The sequence below is a fragment of the Nerophis lumbriciformis genome, linkage group LG12 (assembly GCF_033978685.3).
Source record: "Nerophis lumbriciformis linkage group LG12, RoL_Nlum_v2.1, whole genome shotgun sequence".
Taxonomy (NCBI): Eukaryota; Metazoa; Chordata; class Actinopteri; order Syngnathiformes; family Syngnathidae; genus Nerophis; species Nerophis lumbriciformis.
In genome coordinates this window covers 1,215,030-1,234,797 of record NC_084559.2, presented here as the reverse complement: position 1 = coordinate 1,234,797, position 19,768 = coordinate 1,215,030, and the positions used below count along the sequence as shown (strand labels likewise).

Sequence of the window (19,768 nt, the reverse complement as noted above, 5' to 3'; positions counted from 1 at the left end):
CCGACCGATAGGAGACCACGGGGAATACCCAGGACACGTTGAGAAGACTATGTCTCTCGGCTGGACTGGGAACGCCTCGGGATCCCCCGGCAGGAGCTGGACAAAGTGGCTGGGGAGAGAGAAGTCTGGGCTTCCCTGCTTAGGCTGCTGCCCCCGCGACCAGACCTCGGATAAGTGGAAGAAGATGGATGGATGGATGTAAACACAAACAAAAAAACAACAAATAAAATATATAATAACTTTGTTATCCATGATATACTGATACTGCCCTGGTTATCGACACTACCAATTTATGGATTGATCCGCCTTCTTACGTGTGTTGTACTGACTGTGACAATGCTGACACAGCTAAAGTTACATTATCTTCTCTCTCACTCTTAATATACTTGTTAATTTTCCAGTAATAGCTACTTACTTTCTGCTGTAACATGGTTCAATCAAAGTTTATTTATATAGCCCTTAATCACGAGTGTCTCAAAGGGCTGCGCAAGCCACAACGACATCCTCGGCTCAGATCCCACATCAGGGCAAGGAAAAACTCAACCCAATGGGATGACAATGAGAAACCTTGGAGGGGACCGCAGATGTGGGGACCCCCACCCCTGGGCGACCAGTGCAATGGATGTCGAGTGGATCTACCGTATTTTTCGGGGTATAAGCCGCTCCGGAGTATAAGTCGCACCGGCCGAAAATGCATAATAAAGAAGGAAAAAAACGTATATAAGTCGCATTTTTTGGGGAAATTTATTTGATAAAACCCAACACCAAGAATAGATATTTGAAAGGCAATTTAAAATAAATAAAGAATAGTGAACAACAGGCTGAATAAGTGTACGTTATATGAGGCATAAATAACCAACTGGTATGTTAACGTAACATATTATGGTAAGAGTCATTCAAATAACTATAACATATAGAACATGCTATACGTTTACCAAACAATCTGTCACTCCTAATCGCTAAATCCCATGAAATCTTATACGTCTAGTCTCTTACGTGAATGAAATAAATAATATTATTTGGTATTTTACGCTAATGTGTTAATTTCACACATAAGTCGCTCCTGAGTACCGTATTTTTCGGACTATAAGTCGCAGTTTTTTTCATAGTTTGGCCGGGCTCCAGTGCGATTTATATGTTTTTTCTTTCTTTTTTAATGCATTTTCGGCAGGTGCGACTTATACTCCGAAAAATACGGTATAAGTCGCACCCCCGGCCAAACTATGAAAAAAGAAAACTGCGACTTATAGTCCGAAAAATACGGTTGTTAATAGTGTGAGAATTCCACCGGGACTTCTTAAAGTTTAATAAACACCAAGTATTTTGTGTTGTTTCAAGCTAGCCTAGCTATTAGCATGCCTGCTCTTAGGTTGCTCGGTTTGTAACTAAAGAAACTAGAAAATGCAGTTTATTTGTTGTATTGGAGGTGATAATGACTAATTTAGGGGAGCGTCTCCACACTGTGTATGAAGACACACAATTAGCTGCTGGCCACTTGTCAGCTAGGGGACCAAAATCAGTGTCAGTCAGACGGGATTGTTTGTGTTTATTTGTGATCGGCATTAAAAAAGAAACATTGGCAACAGCCAATCACTAGGGGTGTGACGATACGTGTATTTGTATTGAACCGTTTCGGTACAGGGGTTCCGGTTCGGTTCGGAGGTGTACCGAACAAGTTTCCACACGGACATATTAAGTAGCGTAACGTACGTTGTGTAAACAATGCACACCGAGGCACAACACACAGCATATGAGCAGCGACGGCGCTACGATAGACTTTTCTTTTCACCGGACATGTCCTCTTTTGCGGAGCTGTCAGGGCGGAGTTTCTTAAATGCCTCAAATGTCCGGCATTTTGAGTTAGGGGTTGCGTGTATTTTCAATGTACATTCCGGGTTAAGAAGGGGTTAAAAACAAAACAAATTGTGCGTGCAGCAGCATTGGTGAGGGAGGGGCAGAGACAGAGAGAGAGAGAGAGAGTTATGATAAACGCGCATGCGTCGCCAGGCTCTGCTTTTTATCCATAGATTTATCACATTTAATTTTTTATTATCTATAGCAGGGGTGTCAAAAGTGTGCCCCGGAGGCCATTTGCAGCCCACAGCTAATGTTTTAAAGGCCCCCGGCACATTCTAAAAATACTAATAAAATAAACAAAAACATAACAAAAGTGAAATAAAAAAGCTTAAAGGTGAAATGTAATTTAGAAAAAGTTGCAATGTTGACTAATAAAACAAAGCTGGTTTTTTTTTGTTTCAAACTGTCATTGCTCAAAACATAATTTATTAATTCTATTTTAATTATTTATTTTTTATCGTGTTCTGTTTGTGTTGTGTTGTGTTTGCTCGGTACTCGTTTTATCTTTTAACCTGTTCATTGTACAGCACTTTGGCTACCCCTGTGGTAAATTTTAAATGTGCTTTATAAATAAAGTTGATTTGATTTGATAATATTGAATCAAAATCAATGTTATTATGAATTATTGGCCTATCCAAGGTTCCCATTACTTCACATCAAACATTCCACTAAGAAAAATATTTTTGGTGGAAGATTTTGCAAATTTGGTAAATAAATAACCCACAAATGTATATTTTGTTGTTTTCTTACTGTACCGAAAATGAACCGAACCGTGACCTCTAAACCGAGGTACGTACCGAACCGAAATTTTTGTGTACCGTTACACCCCTACCAATCACATATCTTTTTAACAAAAATTGGCAGATCGATCGGCACATCCCTAATCATGATTACGATAGTCTTTCCTGTTGGTTGTCTTCTTTTGTATTGAAAATGACTTAAGATTTTTCATAGTCTTCATAATTAAATTAGACAATAATGCAGTGCAACTAATCTTGACAATTGACCTCATTCTGTAAAATTCTGTCTTCAGAATTTGTCATCAATCCCAATGGGAAGTCTGAAGTTTGCATCCTGCATGAATATATGCAGCGTGTCCTAAAAGTTCGTCCTGTTTACAACTTCTTTGAATGTGGTAAGCTTTGTCTTGAGATAAATTGATTATTTTAAGCCCCTACACCTCTTTTCCTTAATTCTATTTTCATCACTGAGCGTGTTTTTGTCCATTGCAGAGAACCCAAGTGAACCCTTTGGTGCGTCAGTCATTATAGACGGAGTCACTTACGGCACAGGCACTGCAAGTAGTAAAAAACTTGCCAAGAATAAAGCTGGTAATTTTCACTGAACTCTTATCACAATGACATACAATGAAACATCACAGTAGGGGGATTATATATGGCTTTTGACATCACTGACCTGTAATTTCATGTCAACTGCAGCAAGAGCCACACTGGAAATTCTTATCCCGGACTTTGTGAAGCAGACTTCTGAGGAAAAGCCTGCAGAGGCAGATGAACTAGAGGTACTTTGGCTTCTTCTGTATCTTTTCTTCAACACTTAAAGGGGAACATTATCACCAGACCTATGTAAGCGTCAATATATACCTTGATGTTGCAGAAAAAAGACCATATATTTTTTTAACCGATTTCCGAACTCTAAATGGGTGAATTTTGGCGAATTAAACGCCTTTCTATTATTCGCTCTCGGAGCGATGACGTCACAATCCGCCATTTTCTCAAACACCGAGTCAAACCAGCTCTGTTATTTTCCGTTTATTCGACTGTTTTCCGTACCTTGGAGACATCATGCCTCGTCGGTGTGTTGTCGGAGGGTGTAACAACACGAACGGGGACGGATTCAAGTTGCACCAGTGGCCCAAAGATGCGAAAGTGGCAAGAAATTGGACGTTTGTTCCGCACACTTTACCGACGAAAGCTATGCTACGACAGAGATGGCAAGAATGTGTGGATATCCTGCGACACTCAAAGCAGATGCATTTCCAACGATAAAGTCAAAGAAATCTTCCGCCAGACCCCCATTGAATCTGCCGGAGTGTGTGAGCAATTCAGGGACAAAGGGCCTCGGTAGCACAGCAAGCAATGGCGGCAGTTTGTTCCCGCAGACGAGCAAGCTAAACCCCCTGGATGTCTTGGCTCACACCGTCCCGTATGCCACCGAAGATGATCAAGAGAAGAATATCGACCCTAGCTTCCCTGGCCTGCTGACATCAACTCCTCCAAAACTGGACAGATCAGCTTTCAGGAAAAGAGCGCGGATGAGGGTATGTCTACAGAATATATTAATTGATGAAAATTGGGCTGTCTGTACTCTCAAAGTGCATGTTGTTGCCAAATGTATTTCATATGCTGTAAACCTAGTTCATAGTTGTTAGTTTCCTTTAATGCCAAACAAACACATACCAATCGTTGGTTAGAAGGCGATCGCCGAATTCGTCCTCGCTTTCTCCCGTGTCGCTGGCTGTCGTGTCGTTTTCGTCGTTTTCGCTTGCATACGGTTCAAACCGATATGGCTCAATAGCTTCAGTTTCTTCTTCAATTTCGTTTTCGCTACCTGCCTCCACACTACAACCATCCATTTCAATACACGCGTAATCTGTTGAATCGCTTAAGCCGCTGAAATCCGAGTCTGAATCCGAGCTAATGTCGCTATAGCTTGCTGTTTTATGCGCCATGTTTGTTTGTGTTGGCTTCACTATGTGACGTCACAGGAAAATGGACGGGTGTATATAACGATGGTTAAAATCAGGCACTTTGAAGCTTTTTTTAGGGATATTGCGTGATGGGTAAAATTTTGAAAAAAACTTCGAAAAATAAAATAAGCCACTAGGAACTGATTTTTAATGGTTTTAACCCTTCTGAAATTGTTATAATGTTCCCCTTTAAATAAACCGCATATACACTGGAGGGAGCCAGTGGCTGTTGCTGTGTAAAGATACATTTGTCTTATCAGAAATAACAACAGTAACATTGTGTGATCTGCCCCACAGTATTTTAACCATATCAGTATAGAAGACTCGAGAGTGTACGAGCTGACCAACAAAGCGGGGCTCCTTTCGCCATATCAGATTCTTCATGAGTGCCTTAAAAGGTAAAATACCAAGACATTCAAGAGTTTAGAAACTGAAAACAACACATTTTAAAAGCAAATCATTGTTGGACAGGTTGAAATCAGCACTTAACACATTTAAAAGAATGACATAATTTGTCTTTTTTGTCATCTACTCTGAACCATTTTCTATATCTGCAGAAATCATGGAATGGGAGATACCAGCATTAAATTTGAGGTGATTCCGGGGAAGAATCAGAAGAGTGAATATGTGATGACTTGTGGGAAGCATACTGTGCGTGGTTGGTGTAAGTAGTTGCCTGCCCTTTACATTTTGCAAGCAAAAACTTTGCATACAGTACCTCACAGAAATGACAGTACAATAAAAGTTGTATGTTACTTTGAGCAGTGATTCTCCACAGGGGGGCCAGCCCCACTATTTTAAAATGACTTTTTTACTGATTATTTAGACTAATTCTACTATGCTACTGTATTTTAATGTTAGTCATTATAGTGGTACTTGGAGAGACAATTTTTTCTGAGCTGGTACTTGGTGAAAAAGTTTGAGAACCACTGACTTGGTTTACTTTCCTCTAAAAGTAACTCAACACGTGCCAATATTGCTTAAAAACGGGCAACCAAAGTGAGTAAACCTTACAACAGGGAGTAGGAGCCTCATCTGTCATTAAATATTTAAAACCCAATGCACGTTCAACCAATAAACTGTGTTGTAAATGTTTTTTCTATATGATTCCAAAGGTGTTTTTTTTAACATCTTTTGAAGTAGAAACATTTTTAATTTGTAAATTCCCTAACCAAATACCTGGCATAAACCTGAAATAAGGCTACGTGGGTCGAGCCTAGCCTCCAATTGTGCAATCCTTCATAAACTGGGTTTGATGGCGCATGCCTGTTTGTCAGTATTTTGCTCAAATGTTTGCAGAAACATTTATTATCCATCATGAATCCCTAATGTATGTGTGGCATAATTGTTCTTTTTAATCGTACAAACTGCAGGTAAATGTCTACAGCGAGGCACGTAGTACTTTGGCTCATAGTGAAGTTAGCAGGCATTAAACAAAAATTATTTTGCAACACAGTTACATCAGAAAAATAGGCACAAACTCCTTATACAAACTACAAATGTTTTTTAGTTTTATTAAAAATAAATGTAGTCACAAACTGCATTTGAACATAAACATTTTGAGTGAATTATTGTCTTATTTTTGTGAACTTTAGCAACGGAGCATGAAGTTATTGACTTAAGAGGGTTGTTTTTATTTTGTGTAGCAGGGGATAGTAGATTGGGCACATGCGTGTTGTTAATTGTTGTATTAACTTAAATACCTGACCATCCGCATCCACCCGAACTAACATTTAATCAAAACCGCACCCACCCGTTGTTATATATCTAATATAGACGATGCAAGGCATTAGTGAGGTTATAAAGCTTTTGCCTGTTAAAGAAAGGAGACTGATCCAATGAAGCAGAGACATTCAATGCGTGCCACGCTGTCACGGCCCAGACGTACACCAGTGCGCAATCATCTGGGAGCCGCGCTGAGCGCACCTCCAAGCGCGCGGAGGTGCGAGGGACCCGCGGCGGCTCCACCCGGGCTCGCGCTCGAGGCTTCAGCGTGCACCGCGGCGGCCATCCTACTCGTCGCGGCCTAGCCCTCGCGGCTCTCGCTGCCGGCGACGGCCGGGTATGGGCCCGACGCTCCAGCGCCATCCATTTTCAGGGCTAGTTGATTCGGCAGGTGGGTTGTTACACACTCCTTAGCGGGTTCCGACTTCCATGGCCACCGTCCTGCTGTCTATATCAACCAACACCTTTTGTGGGGTCTGATGAGCGTCGGCATCGGGCGCCTTAACCCGGCGTTTGTTTCATCCCGCAGCGCCTGTTCTGCTTACCAAAAGTGGCCCACTCGGCTCACCAGGGTGAGCCCCACCCCTTTCGTGAGCGCACTGTGCGCGGAGTGACCCCTGTTACGCGCCCCCAGCAACGGGGGTGGCGGGCAGGTAAGCTGCGCGGGCGGAGCGCGCGGAGTGACCCCTGTTACGAGCCCCCGGCCACGGGGGTGGCGGGCAGGTAAGCTGCTTACCTGCTGCGCGTGACGCCGGCTGCGGCGAAGGCGGACGAGGCGGGGTGTCGGTGCGGTGGGCGCGGTGGTGACCCTGGACGTGCGTCGGGCCCCTCTCGCGGATCACCTCAGCTACGGCTCCCGGTGGGGCCCTCTTGTGGGAAGGGGCCTCGGTCCCGGACCCCGGCGAGGCGTCCCTTCTCCGCTCCATAAAAGTGTCCATCTCTTTTTTTTTTCTTCTTCTGTTGTGGCATATGCAGCAGGTGCTTGCTCGTTTTTCGTATGTGGGTAACAACATTTAACAATGTATATATATTTCCGAATTGGTTTAACTGCCACCCGCCTGAATCTATTTAAAATCTAATTTTTTTTTATTTCAACCGCCCGACCCGCGGATAATCCGCGGACTCCGCGGTTGTGTCCGCAAACCGCGCATCTCTACTGACCACACTAAATGATGTCTAAGTGTAATAGTCAGTGTTACAATAAAATAGTTGCTAAAATGTGTGGGATGTACTCCCTTGTTGATAATGTAGACCGAGGCATCATCAAACCCTCATCTATTGATCCACAAAAGCACTCGGTGAACAGACCTTTGTCCAAACGTCGCGCACTTGCAAATGAATATGGCAGTAGTAGAAATTATTCACAGTATTTATGTAATATGTAGATTGCTCCAAATAAAAACTAAAAACATTGTATTGTTTTAAAAAGTGTAACAGAAATTCTTCTTCTTTTTACTCAGGCAAGAACAAGAGGGTTGGTAAACAGTTGGCCTCACAGAAGATTTTGCAGATGCTTCATCCTCATGTGAAGAACTGGGGCTCACTGCTGCGAATGTATGGCCGCGAAAGCAACAAGATGGTCAAGAAGGTACACGCACACTTTTAGTTTTAATCAATCTCCAATCACAACCGTAATTGTTTCTTGAACTGTGTTCGTAAATAGAGAAGTTTTCGTATTGAAGCCACAGTCGATTACATGTAAGGGAAACCCTGGTACATCAAACAAACATAACCAGATGGTAATGATCAGTTGTCCATAGTATTTATTAAAAGCCTCGACAACAACTGGCTGAACTGTCCTCGTTAGCAGCCGCTTTGCAGACACGCACTCACACTGTCACTATCTCTGTGGTGCACTCAGTTTGAAATCACAAAACTCCTTAACTTTAACAGCCAATTTGCTACAATGACGAGCAATACAAAATGTAATCAATTTAACCATGGTTAATTTGCGTGGTGTGCAGTGAAAGAAAGGGGGAGGATATATGGCGCTGTGGATACTTTAGGAATGTTTCAAACCACACTTGGCTTGCCCGTTGCTTTCTTTTGACCGATTTTGAGCTATCAAAACTAGAAACAATTTGTGAAAAGGCTATAAACACTTAAAAAGCTCACAATGGCTGTGATTAAATGGTCGCACGACAAAGCCTATTTGTATGTGGCTCATAAAATGAGAGGTTTGTAAATCGAGGTTCCACTAGACCTGGGTGAAGTGAATTATATTTATATAGCGCTTTTCTCTAGTGACTCAAAGCGCTTTACATAGTGGGTGATATGGCCTGAAAATAAAATCTGATTTTCTTACGAGAAATTCAATTTACAATTTTTTTCTTTTACTTTTTTTTAAAGAAACCAATGAACACAATTCAAAACAAGTTTTGCTGGCAAAAACTACCGTATTTTCCGCACTATAAGCCGCCCTGGGTTATAAGCCGCCCTGGGTTATAAGCCGCGCCTTCAATGAACGGCATATTTCAAAACTTTGTCCACCTATAAGCCGCCCCGTGTTATAAGCCGCATCTAACTGCGCTACAGGGAATGTCAAAAAAACAGTCAGATAGGTCAGTCAAACTTTAATAATATATTAAAAACCAGCGTTCTAACAACTCTGTTCACTCCCAAAATGTACGGTAATGTGCAAATGTGCAATCACAAACATAGTAAAATTCAAAATAGTGCAGAGCAATAACATCAATAACTTAATGTTGCTCGAACGTTAATGTCACAACACACAAAATAAACATAACGCTCACTTTCTGAAGTTATTCTTCATTCATAAATCCCTCGAATTCTTCTCCTTCGGTGTCCGAATTAAAAAGTTGGGCGAATACGGGATCCAAAATGGCCGGCTCCGTCTCGTCGAAGTCATTGCCTTCCGGAAAGCTCGGATCACAGTTGTGACCGAAATATCCGCCCAGGCATTTACGATCAACTGGCAGATGTTGGCGTATGTCGTCCGGCGCTGTCTCCCTGTCTTAGTGAAGGTGTGTTCGCCTTCGGTCATCCATTGTTCCCACGCCGTTCGCAGTCGTGCTTTAAATGCCCTGTTGACACCAATATCGAGCGGTTGGAGTTCTTTGGTTAATCCACCCGGAATGACGGCGAGTGTTGTATTTGTGTGCTTCACTTGTTTTTTGACACCATCTGTGATGTGGGCGCGCATGGAGTCGTATATCAACATGGAACACACAAAGGAAATGAAACGTAATACCCGCGCGCTTCTTCTTCTTCTACGGGGGCGCTTCCTCTTTCATCTGGGGGCGGGTGCTTACCTTGGCAGTTGCTTACCATAGAAGAAAAAGCGCTTCCTCTTCTACGGGGAAAAAAGATGGCGGCTGTTTACCGTAGTTGCGAGACCGAAACTTTATGAAAATAAATATTTATATTAATCCATATATAAGGCGCACCGGGTTATAAGCCGCACTGTCAGCTTTTGTGAAAATTTGTGGTTTTTAGGTGCGGCTTATAGTGCGGAAAATACGGTACACTGCATACACTACTTCTTACTCAACAAAATTATGTTTTGAATAAAGTGGGTTCTTTTTAGAACCGATATAAATTGGACTTTGTAGAAGAAGAAAAAAAACTGAACAGATGAAACATTAATTCTAGCTGTTGCTAATTTTGGCATATTTACTGTGAGGCTTTTGCTCATATGTGAATATGCATTGTCTTAATCTAATGAAATTATTCAATATAGAGCTTCCTATGGTAGGTGTCAGGTGCAAACACTGATGACATCTATTAAACAAGACAAGAAGCAAAGAATTAAACAGAGACAGAATTCAATTTGGCTCAATTTGAGGAGAAACATCTGGACACTGTACCCTTGTGCAGTGTCTCACCACACTCTGCCATAAGATTGCACGCCTCCTTCTTTTATTTGGACTTTCCCTGACCACATGGCAACAGCTGCTTCCAAAGGGACGGGGTCGTAAACAGCCATCACCTTTGATTACAAAACAGTTCAAAAGAAAAGGTCGGTTAAAAAAGAGGTCGTAAATGAGTTAAAAAAAGAGGTTCGTAAAAGAGTATAAAAAAAAAGAAGTGGTCTGGTCCTGCTTCCTCTTCGCTTTTGTAGTTCTTGGATCAGACAATATCTTTCTGTTGATTACAATACATGAAAAAAAACAGAACACCTTTATTTTGCTTCCCCCCCTACACAGTGGAGTTTTACAAGCCTTCTTCTTGGTAGGTTCAAAGACATGTTTTTGCTTCTCGCCGGGCACTCAATGTAACACAAAGTTTTTGTGATAACTTAAACGTGTTAAGACAACAACAATAATAAAACAATTTAAAAACATAATAAAATGATAAAAAAAAACATATTGCACAGTAGATCTTTATCAGAGGTAAGCAAGTAATAAAGTGGTGAGTGTTCAGGTAAGTGCAGAGTTTAGGGCAATAACAGCTCTAGGATAGAAACTGTTTTTCAGTCTATTTGTCCTTGCTTTGATGGTCTTATAACGCCTCCCTGAGGGCAAGAGTTCAAGCCAGTGGTGACCTGGGTGGGATGAGTCCTTGAGGATGCTGTTTGCTCTCCTGTTGCAGTGTCTCTTATGCAGGTCCTCTAGAGATATTGTTTCCTTTAACTTGGACACACACATCTATACCTTTGGCCATTCCAAGTCATTTCCAGGAGTTATCTCACCCTCTGAGAAGTTTTACTAATGTTTCCAATGTTGTAAAAATGTGTAGAATAAATATTACATTTCAACAAAGATTTGCGTCAGCCTGCGACACATAGACATTTTGATAGTAGGCCAATATAGCTAATTAGTCACTTACATCACGAGTTGCCATAATTATAACACTTATATAAGTCTTTTAGTTTTTTGCGGCTCCAGACCGATTACTTTTTTGTATTTGTGGTCCAATATGGCTCTTTTAACATTTTGGGTTGCTGACTCCTGTTCTAAAGAAACCATGTTAAAACCAAAAATATATTTTCCCCCCAATCTTTTTGTATTTTTATCAATTTTCGAAAAAGCTCAAGAGCCGCGGGTTGCAGACCCCCGGCCTAGGTTCTATAGTTTTTTTAAGTCTATTGCTTACGTTGCTAAAACTGTTCATTCTACAGGAGAGCTCTGACAAAAGTGTGATTGAGCTGCAGCAGTTTGCCAAAAAGAACAAGCCAAACCTTCATATTTTGAACAAACTGCAAGAAGAGATGAGGAAACTGGCTGCACACCGGGTAAGTAGTTGCGTTCGATTAAGTATTCACAGTACAGTTTGAATTCTAAGTGGGTAAGAGTTTTCATTCACAAGAAATGTATTCATCATAGCTTTTCTTCAGAAAGACGGGCGATCTCGTAAGTTTACAGGTTGACAAAACGATCCTGGCCGTGTGTACACTGCAAAAAGTCAGTGCTCAAAAACAAGAAAAAAAAAATACAAAAATGAGGGGTATTTTATTTGAACTAAGCAAAATTATCTGCCAATAGAACAAGAAAATTTGGCTTGTCAAGACTTTCTAAAACAAGTAAAATTAGCTAACCTCAATAAACCCCAAAATACCTTAAAATAAGTATATTCTCACTAATAACAAGTGCGCTTTTCTTGGTAGATAACAAAAAAGAGACCATTTTCCTCAATATGTTGAAAAATATTCTTAAATGAAGTAAATGCTAGTAGGGATATCCCGATCCGATATTTGGATCGGATCGGCTGCCGATATTTGCCAAAAATTGCGTATCGGCAAGGCATGGGAAAATGCCGATCCAGATTCAGTTTTTAAAAAAAACCTCTCCCTCTCACAGACAGACAAGCGCACCTTCTTACACACGTCACATACTGTCACGTCATACGTCACATACGTATACGTCCTCTCCCAGCAGAGAAGTAGCAGCATGGCTAACGTTAGCTGTGATGCTAGCGCAGCCGTGCGAGCAACGCTCCCTCTAAGGTGCTCGCATATCAAACTCTTTTGGCTGACTTTTTGACACTTACATCCGGCGCCCCCCTCCACACCCTGGATTATAAATAATGTAAATAATTCAATGTGATTATCTTGTGTGATGACTGTATTATGATGATAGTATATATCTGATAGTATATATCTGTATCATGAATCAATTTCAGTGGACCCCGACTTAAACAAGTCGAAAAACTTATTGGGGTGTTACCATTTAGTGGTCAATTGTACGGAATATGTACTTCACTGTGCAACCTACTAATAAAAGTCTCAATCAATCAATCAAAACACACAGAATCATCATACTGCTGTGATTATATGCATCAAGTGTTCATTCAAGGCTATGGCAAAATATGGAGGTATATATGGTGTATCAAATATCTCAATATTAAAAAAAGGCCATATCGCCCAGCCCTAGTTCAATGATGCCATTTCTGTTTGTCATGTATAATTTTGTCTATTTTGTGTTTATCCTTGAATAAACAGGTCAGTTTCTTGTTACCAACCATTGTGTATTATTCAAACTCCCCTAATTCAGCTGGCTAGTTGTTATCAAGAGTACTAAAACCCTTTTCAACATGATTCTGACAACTAAGTAGGCTAAATAACTTTAAACTTTAATACATGCTCGGATAGGCCGGTATCGGTCAGTATCGGTATCGGATCGGAAATGCAAAAACAATATAGGTATCGGATCGGAAGTGCAAAAACCTGGATCGGGACATCCCTAGTTGATGACACAGCTTTGCAACACTTGATATTCTAGTTTCAAGCATGTTTTACTCAATATAGGTCATCAAATCTCAGCAACAAGCTGTAATATCTTACTGAGATCATTTAGGACCAAAACACTTAAAACAAGTAAAACACTAACATAAAATCTGCTTAGTGAGAAGAATTATCTTATCAGACAGAAAATAAGCAAATATCAGCCTTATTTGAGATATTTCATCTTACTTAGATTTCACTTTTTGCAGTGTACTATCGGGTCTTGCAGCACCTTCAGTCTCTTGTAAGGTTCTATGCTGTTTGTGTAACAGGAGGAAACCAGGAAGAAACCCAAGATGACCATCATGGAGTCTGCCCAGCCAGGGAGTGAACCTCTCTGCACTGTTGATGTTTAGGTCCACACACACACACACACACACACACACACACACATTCAGCACTGTGGCGTAATCGCCACCTAGGAACATATCGTTATTGCTTTTAGAACCGCTTGCTTCTTTTTCCCCCATGTGTAGTTGGATTGAGTGGTAGACATCAGGGTAGGACACAATGCACAAACAGAACATAGAGCAAATACCATCTACCTCTCTAGATGCATCTCGCTATGGTACAGGGGAAACAAATCCCCCAGGGTGCACTGCAGACAAGGTAGCATGGCTTACAAAACTACAACGCATGCACATTTGACTGCAAAACACTACCTACCATGCATTTGTTTTAATGTCCGCATTTCCGTACTCGCACCTGTGTTTCTATTAGTGGGGTAAGGGACTGTTTTTTGTGCCATTTCAATCTGAGAGGAACATTTTTTGTGTATTTTATTGGTTAATTTCGGTGGGTACAAATATGCTGTTTTGTCCTCAGAATGGTCCGAGTGTCGTTCTTAAATCACTGCTTTGGGCTGACCTTTTCAATTCAAACAGATTTGTCATCTTGGCTCGTGTTACAACACATCCACTTTAAATTAGCGTACTAATGCCATGCAAATTACCGTTTTGTTGGCTTAGCATTTTCCGGTGCACTCGCACTAAAATGATCTCATCTACATGTTGCCTTAGTTGATCCATTCATAAAAAGGACTGGGCCGTATCGATTGGACCTAAAACTTGAAACAGAAAGTAAAAGACCAAGTCCCCTCTACAAAATAAAGCATTTAATCGTCTAGCACATCTAGTTTTGTCTGTCCACCGCATGTGCAAAGGCGTGTCTTAATGTTGGCGTATCGTTTTTGTATGTTAACTTTTCTTGTGAGAGCGAACCGTGCGTCTGATCTTAACTACAATATTTTGTGCAGAATGCAACCTTGCAAAATTAAGCTGGCTGACATGGACATCATGCCGTCAAGTCATTAAATCCAGCACAAGCTTATGAAACAGTATACCAAAGCCCGAATTGAGTCAAATGCATTTTATAGACTACCTAATGTTGCTGCAAACTACCGACAAAACCGTACAAAAAGGAAAAATACTTGCTAAAATGTAACTGCTGTGTATTAGGTATTTTGGCTCGTGACGTCATTCACACACGCTGTTGTGATTTTATTTTGAAAAATGTGTCAGTGTGAGAATTGTTATGCTTTTTGACTTGTACCAGTGATTTGAGAGATTGTTGCCAAGAATATGAAGTATGTTTTGCATCATGAGCTCGATGACTGGTGATATTTATGCAAAATAAAAATGTCTTGACTAGAAAGTCAGTATTTGAAAAATGAATGTGTTTTCCTGTCATCCATAGTTCCCTCAAGACTGCTATCTATGTGTGGCTTTGAGTTCAAAGTGTGATCTGGCATCTCATTTGCATAATTTGTCATATTGCCTGGGCGTGTCATTTTTATGGATGCAGCAGAAGACACATTGAGCCACAAACTAAGCAAATCTTGAAAATCAAAGCCATACTTGCCAACCTTGAAACCTCCGATTTCGGGAGGTGGGGGGGGGGCTAAGAGGGGAGGAGTATATTTACAGCTAGAATTCACCAAGTCAAGTATTTCATATATATAAGAAATACTTGACTTTCAGTGAATTCTAGCTGTATATACAGGTAAAAGCCAGTAAATTAGAATATTTTGAAAAACTTGATTTATTTCAGTAATTGCATTCAAAAGGTGTAACTTGTACATTATATTTATTCATTGCACACAGACTGATGCATTCAAATGTTTATTTCATTTAATTTTGATGATTTGAAGTGGCAACAAATGAAAATCCAAAATTCCGTGTGTCACAAAATTAGAATATTACTTAAGGCTAATACAAAAAAGGGATTTTTAGAAATGTTGGCCAACTGAAAAGTATGAAAATGAAAAATATGAGCATGTACAATACTCAATACTTGGTTGGAGCTCCTTTTGCCTCAATTACTGCGTTAATGCGGCGTGGCATGGAGTCGATGAGTTTCTGGCACTGCTCAGGTGTTATGAGAGCCCAGGTTGCTCTGATAGTGGCCTTCAACTCTTCTGCGTTTTTGGGTCTGGCATTCTGCATCTTCCTTTTCACAATACCCCACAGATTTTCTATGGGGCTAAGGTCAGGGGAGTTGGCGGGCCAATTTAGAACAGAAATACCATGGTCCGTAAACCAGGCACGGGTAGATTTTGCGCTGTGTGCAGGCGCCAAGTCCTGTTGGAACTTGAAATCTCCATCTCCATAGAGCAGGTCAGCAGCAGGAAGCATGAAGTGCTCTAAAACTTGCTGGTAGACGGCTGCGTTGACCCTGGATCTCAGGAAACAGAGTGGACCGACACCAGCAGATGACATGGCACCCCAAACCATCACTGATGGTGGAAACTTTACACTAGACTTCAGGCAACGTGGATCCTGTGCCTCTCCTGTCTTCCTCCAGACTCTGGGACCTCGATTTCCAAAGGAAATGCAAAATTTGCTTTCGTCAGAAAACATGACTTTGGACCACTCAGCAGCAGTCCAGCTCTTTTTTTCCTTAGCCCAGGTGAGACGCTTTGCGCGCTGTTTCTTGGTCAACAGTGGCTTGACACGAGGTATGCGGCAGTTGAAACCCATGTCTTTCAAGCGTCTCTTGGTGGTGGATCTTGAAGCACTGACTCCAGCAGCTGTCCACTCCTTCTGAATCTCCCCCACATTTTTGAATGGGTTTTTTTTCACAATCTTGACCAGGGCACGGTGATCCCTATCGCTTGTACACTTTTTCTGACCACAGTTTTTCCTTCCCTTTGCCTCTCCATTAATGTGTTTGGACACAGAGCTCTGAGAACAGCCAGCCTCTTCAGCAATAACCTTTTGTGTCTTTCCCTCCTTGTGCAATGTGTCGATGGTTGCCTTTTGGACAGCTGTCAAATCTGAAGTCTTCCCCATGTTTGTGTAGGCTTCAGAACTGGACTGAGAGACCATTTAAAGCCCTTTGCAGGTGTTTTGAGTTAATCAGCTGATTAGTTTGTGGCACCAGGTGTCTTCAAAATTGAACCCTTACACAATATTCTAATTTTGTGACACACGGAATTTTGGATTTTCATTTGTTGCCACTTCAAATCATCAAAATTAAATGAAATAAACATTTGAATGCATCAGTCTGTGTGCAATGAATAAATATAATGTACAAGTTACACCTTTTGAATGCAATTACTGAAATAAATCAAGTTTTTCAAAATATTCTAATTTACTGGCTGTTACCTGTATATATAAATAAAAGAAATACTTGAATTTCAGTGTTCATTTATTTACACATATACACACACAACACTCATCTACTCATTGTTGAGTTAAGGGTTGAATTGTCCATTCTTGTTCTATTCTCTGTCACTATTTTTCTAACCATGCTGAACACCCTTTCGCAGGTACCCAGAAAGGTTTCGAGTACCACCAAAAAAACTGAATCTCTGAAGACAGTATAAAAATCTGTGTTAAAGGTGTACAAATACTGTTTGTATAATAAGCATGTTATTTTTTTTTTACAAATGAGGGTTAAGAGTTCAGTACTAAAAAAAAAAAAAAAAATGTGGCTTAAGTACAGTTTTTTAATTGAGCTGCTGCATTTTTTGGTTGGGTTGTTTATTTATTTTGAGTAACTTCTATACATTTCTAAAAGGGGAATAATGTAATAGAGTTATCTATGTTTGTCTGTTGCCATCTCCTGGTGAATGTTGGCTATAGCGTACTGGGGTTACTTTTTGGTTGGCCAACAATTTACGTGGTGTTGCGCACCTGACGTCACTCAGGTCCGCATGGAGCTGGAGGGGGCGTGGCTTCCAGCGCCGCCTGAATTTCGGGAGATTTTCGGGAGAAAATTTGTCCCGGGAGGTTTTCGGGAGAGGCGCTGAATTTCGGGAGTCTCCTGGAAAATCCGGGAGGGTTGGCAAGTATGAATAAAGCACTGGCTTCTTTAAAGCTTTCATGTTAGTTTCAAAATGTCCCAATAACACCAGAGAAGTTGCTAGCAGAGGTGGGTAGAGTAGCCAGAAATTATACTCAAGTAAGTGTACTGTTACTTTACAGATTTATTACTCAAGTAAAAGTAAGGAGTCACCCAAATATTTACTTGAATAGTTTTTTCACAACATACTTTTTACAAGTACAAGTACTGAGTAACTGATGAGTAACCTGTTCGTTTAATGACGGCAACAAATAATGCACAAAAACATAAAATTAGCAATGAGCAAATTCAGAGCCAGGAATATCTCTTAAGCAACTAAAACAAGAATATATATTATATAGCAATACATTAACATAAAAAAAATAAGGCAAGTTGAGCCACAATAACTTAACAGCACCATAGGCTCAGTAGGCAGAGATTACAAAGGAAAATAACAAGTTAGCCTTTACGCAAACTATAAACTGATAGGTGTGGGCTGCACCTGGTAACACACTGTGCACTTCTGATTGGTGTTTCTATGCGTGTGTGTGTCTATGAGGCTGCAGTGCGTTAATAAATATCCCCACACAATGTACATTTGACAGTGATTCATAGCAGGGAAGCTAACAGCCTACGGTGACAGCCAAAATATCTACTAACGTTACTTAACGCCATGTGCTTCCTCAAATTTGACGTTGAGTTCATGTAAGCTTAAGCTTAAGCTTGCAGGTATGCGATTGAAGGTCTGTCTGACACACCAAAACAAACAAAGCGTGCATTAACAGATGGATAAAAATCAGTAGCGAGTAGCGAGCTGAATGTAGATAAATGGAGCGGAGTAAAAGTAGTGTTTCTTCTCTATAAATATACTCAAGTAAAAGTATGTTGCATTAAAACTACTCTTAGGAGTACAATTTATCCCAAAAGTTACTCAAGTAGATGTAACGGAGTAAATGTAGCGTGTTACTACCCCATACCTGCCAACTTTTGAAATCAGAAAAACCTAGTAGCCAGGGTCCAGGGGCCGCAGGCCCCGGTAGGTCCAGGACAAAGTCCTGGTGGGGGGTTCAGGGGGCTTCCGACGCAAAATGATTGATTGCATTCAGACAGGTTAAAATGTTGCTAAAACCATCACTTTTCTATCAGTCACAGTGACTTTTCAAAACAAAAATATTACAGCAAAAATCATATGGGTTGATTGACATGTTTATTCTGTAAGCTAACTTCAATAGTTTGAAATTATTTTGACAGTTAATGCCAGTTATCCTGTCAACCTTTCACAAGACTTCAATTTGTTAATTGAAAGTATAAACAGTATAAACACTTTTTACAGTAAACAAATGGTAAAACAGTACTAAACAATGTCATTATTAACTTTCTGTCCAAGCTTGTATAATCTACTGCCTTGTTCAATTGTAAAAAATATTCTGTGCCTAAAATTCACATTTCTATCACAATTATCATACTGTAAACATGGTAAGCTAACTTCATTAAAATTAATAGTCCTGTCAATAGCATGGAATTACAATTCAAATGTAGTTTTTTTGTAAGCCTTTAAAAATAATTCAAAATATGAAAAATTAATGAAAATTAATTTAAGCCATCAGACACTTGAAAAGTGGCACATCACATCTCTAATGTAATCATTTTAACTTTTCAACAGAAATAGCACTGCAAAAATATTAAGGACATACTTCTGTATTTTGGTAGTTATGCTGTTAATATTTAACAAGATTTCTTCAACTTGGACTTGAAAGCATAAATAGTATAAACACTTTTAACAGTATAACAGTACTAAACAATTCCAATAGAGAACATTGGTGTCATTACCTTTTTGTGGCTAAAATCCAAATTTATTCTATCAGATTGATCATACTGCAAAAATGATATGGTAACTTTATGATAAGTTAGACTTGTGTTTTTTTGTCCCAACGTGGTCTTTTACATCGCTAATTCCTCCGTGTCCGATCGAAAAATCTTGTCTGCACAAGGTGCAATTCGCGTAGTTTTCACCCTTTTTGGAACGGATAATTATTCCCGGATAGGCTTTTGAATATTCTTCACCGAATGACTGCAGTTTTCTTTTCGGTTTAAGACTCGTTTGCGATTTTTCTCCGGCTGATTCCATGATCGTTCGCTCGTTTGGAAACAATGGCAACTGGTGCCTCGTGCTTGGCAGCGGTGCTATAAATAGCCTAGCGCATGGCATTCGGAATGGCTCGATAGGAAGTTACGGGGAGCAGTGTCGATTGTCATTGTTGTTACGCGATTTCGTGAATAAAACTTAAAAAAAAAAAAAAAAATTTAATTAATGAAAAACCGTATTTTTTATCACTGCAACCATAACCCGGAATAGGTTGATGAAAACCGTACTAATTACGGGAAAACCGGAGTAGTTGGCAGGTATGCTACCCACCTCTGGTCGCTAGTCACGTTTTTGAAAGACTCAGAATGTGAATATTCCAAAGTGGCTAAGTTGGCAACACATAATCTTGCGTATGATGTGTAAC

At 40.3% G+C, this 19,768-nt stretch overlaps 1 protein-coding gene across 1 annotated transcript in view; it reads left to right on the top strand.

Annotated features, from left to right (window-relative positions):
* Positions 1-14,627, top strand: part of LOC133595918 (microprocessor complex subunit DGCR8-like) — a 30,538-nt gene extending 15,911 nt beyond the window's left edge. The window contains exons 7-14 of the mRNA XM_072914233.1: positions 2,891-2,992; positions 3,090-3,188; positions 3,297-3,379; positions 4,865-4,965; positions 5,125-5,231; positions 7,753-7,880; positions 11,373-11,486; positions 13,247-14,627. Of these exons, the coding sequence (XP_072770334.1) occupies positions 2,891-2,992; positions 3,090-3,188; positions 3,297-3,379; positions 4,865-4,965; positions 5,125-5,231; positions 7,753-7,880; positions 11,373-11,486; positions 13,247-13,330 (818 nt within the window). The 3' untranslated portion in view covers positions 13,331-14,627. The remainder of the gene's footprint in view (positions 1-2,890; positions 2,993-3,089; positions 3,189-3,296; positions 3,380-4,864; positions 4,966-5,124; positions 5,232-7,752; positions 7,881-11,372; positions 11,487-13,246) is intronic.
* The last annotated feature ends 5,141 nt before the right edge of the window (positions 14,628-19,768 follow it).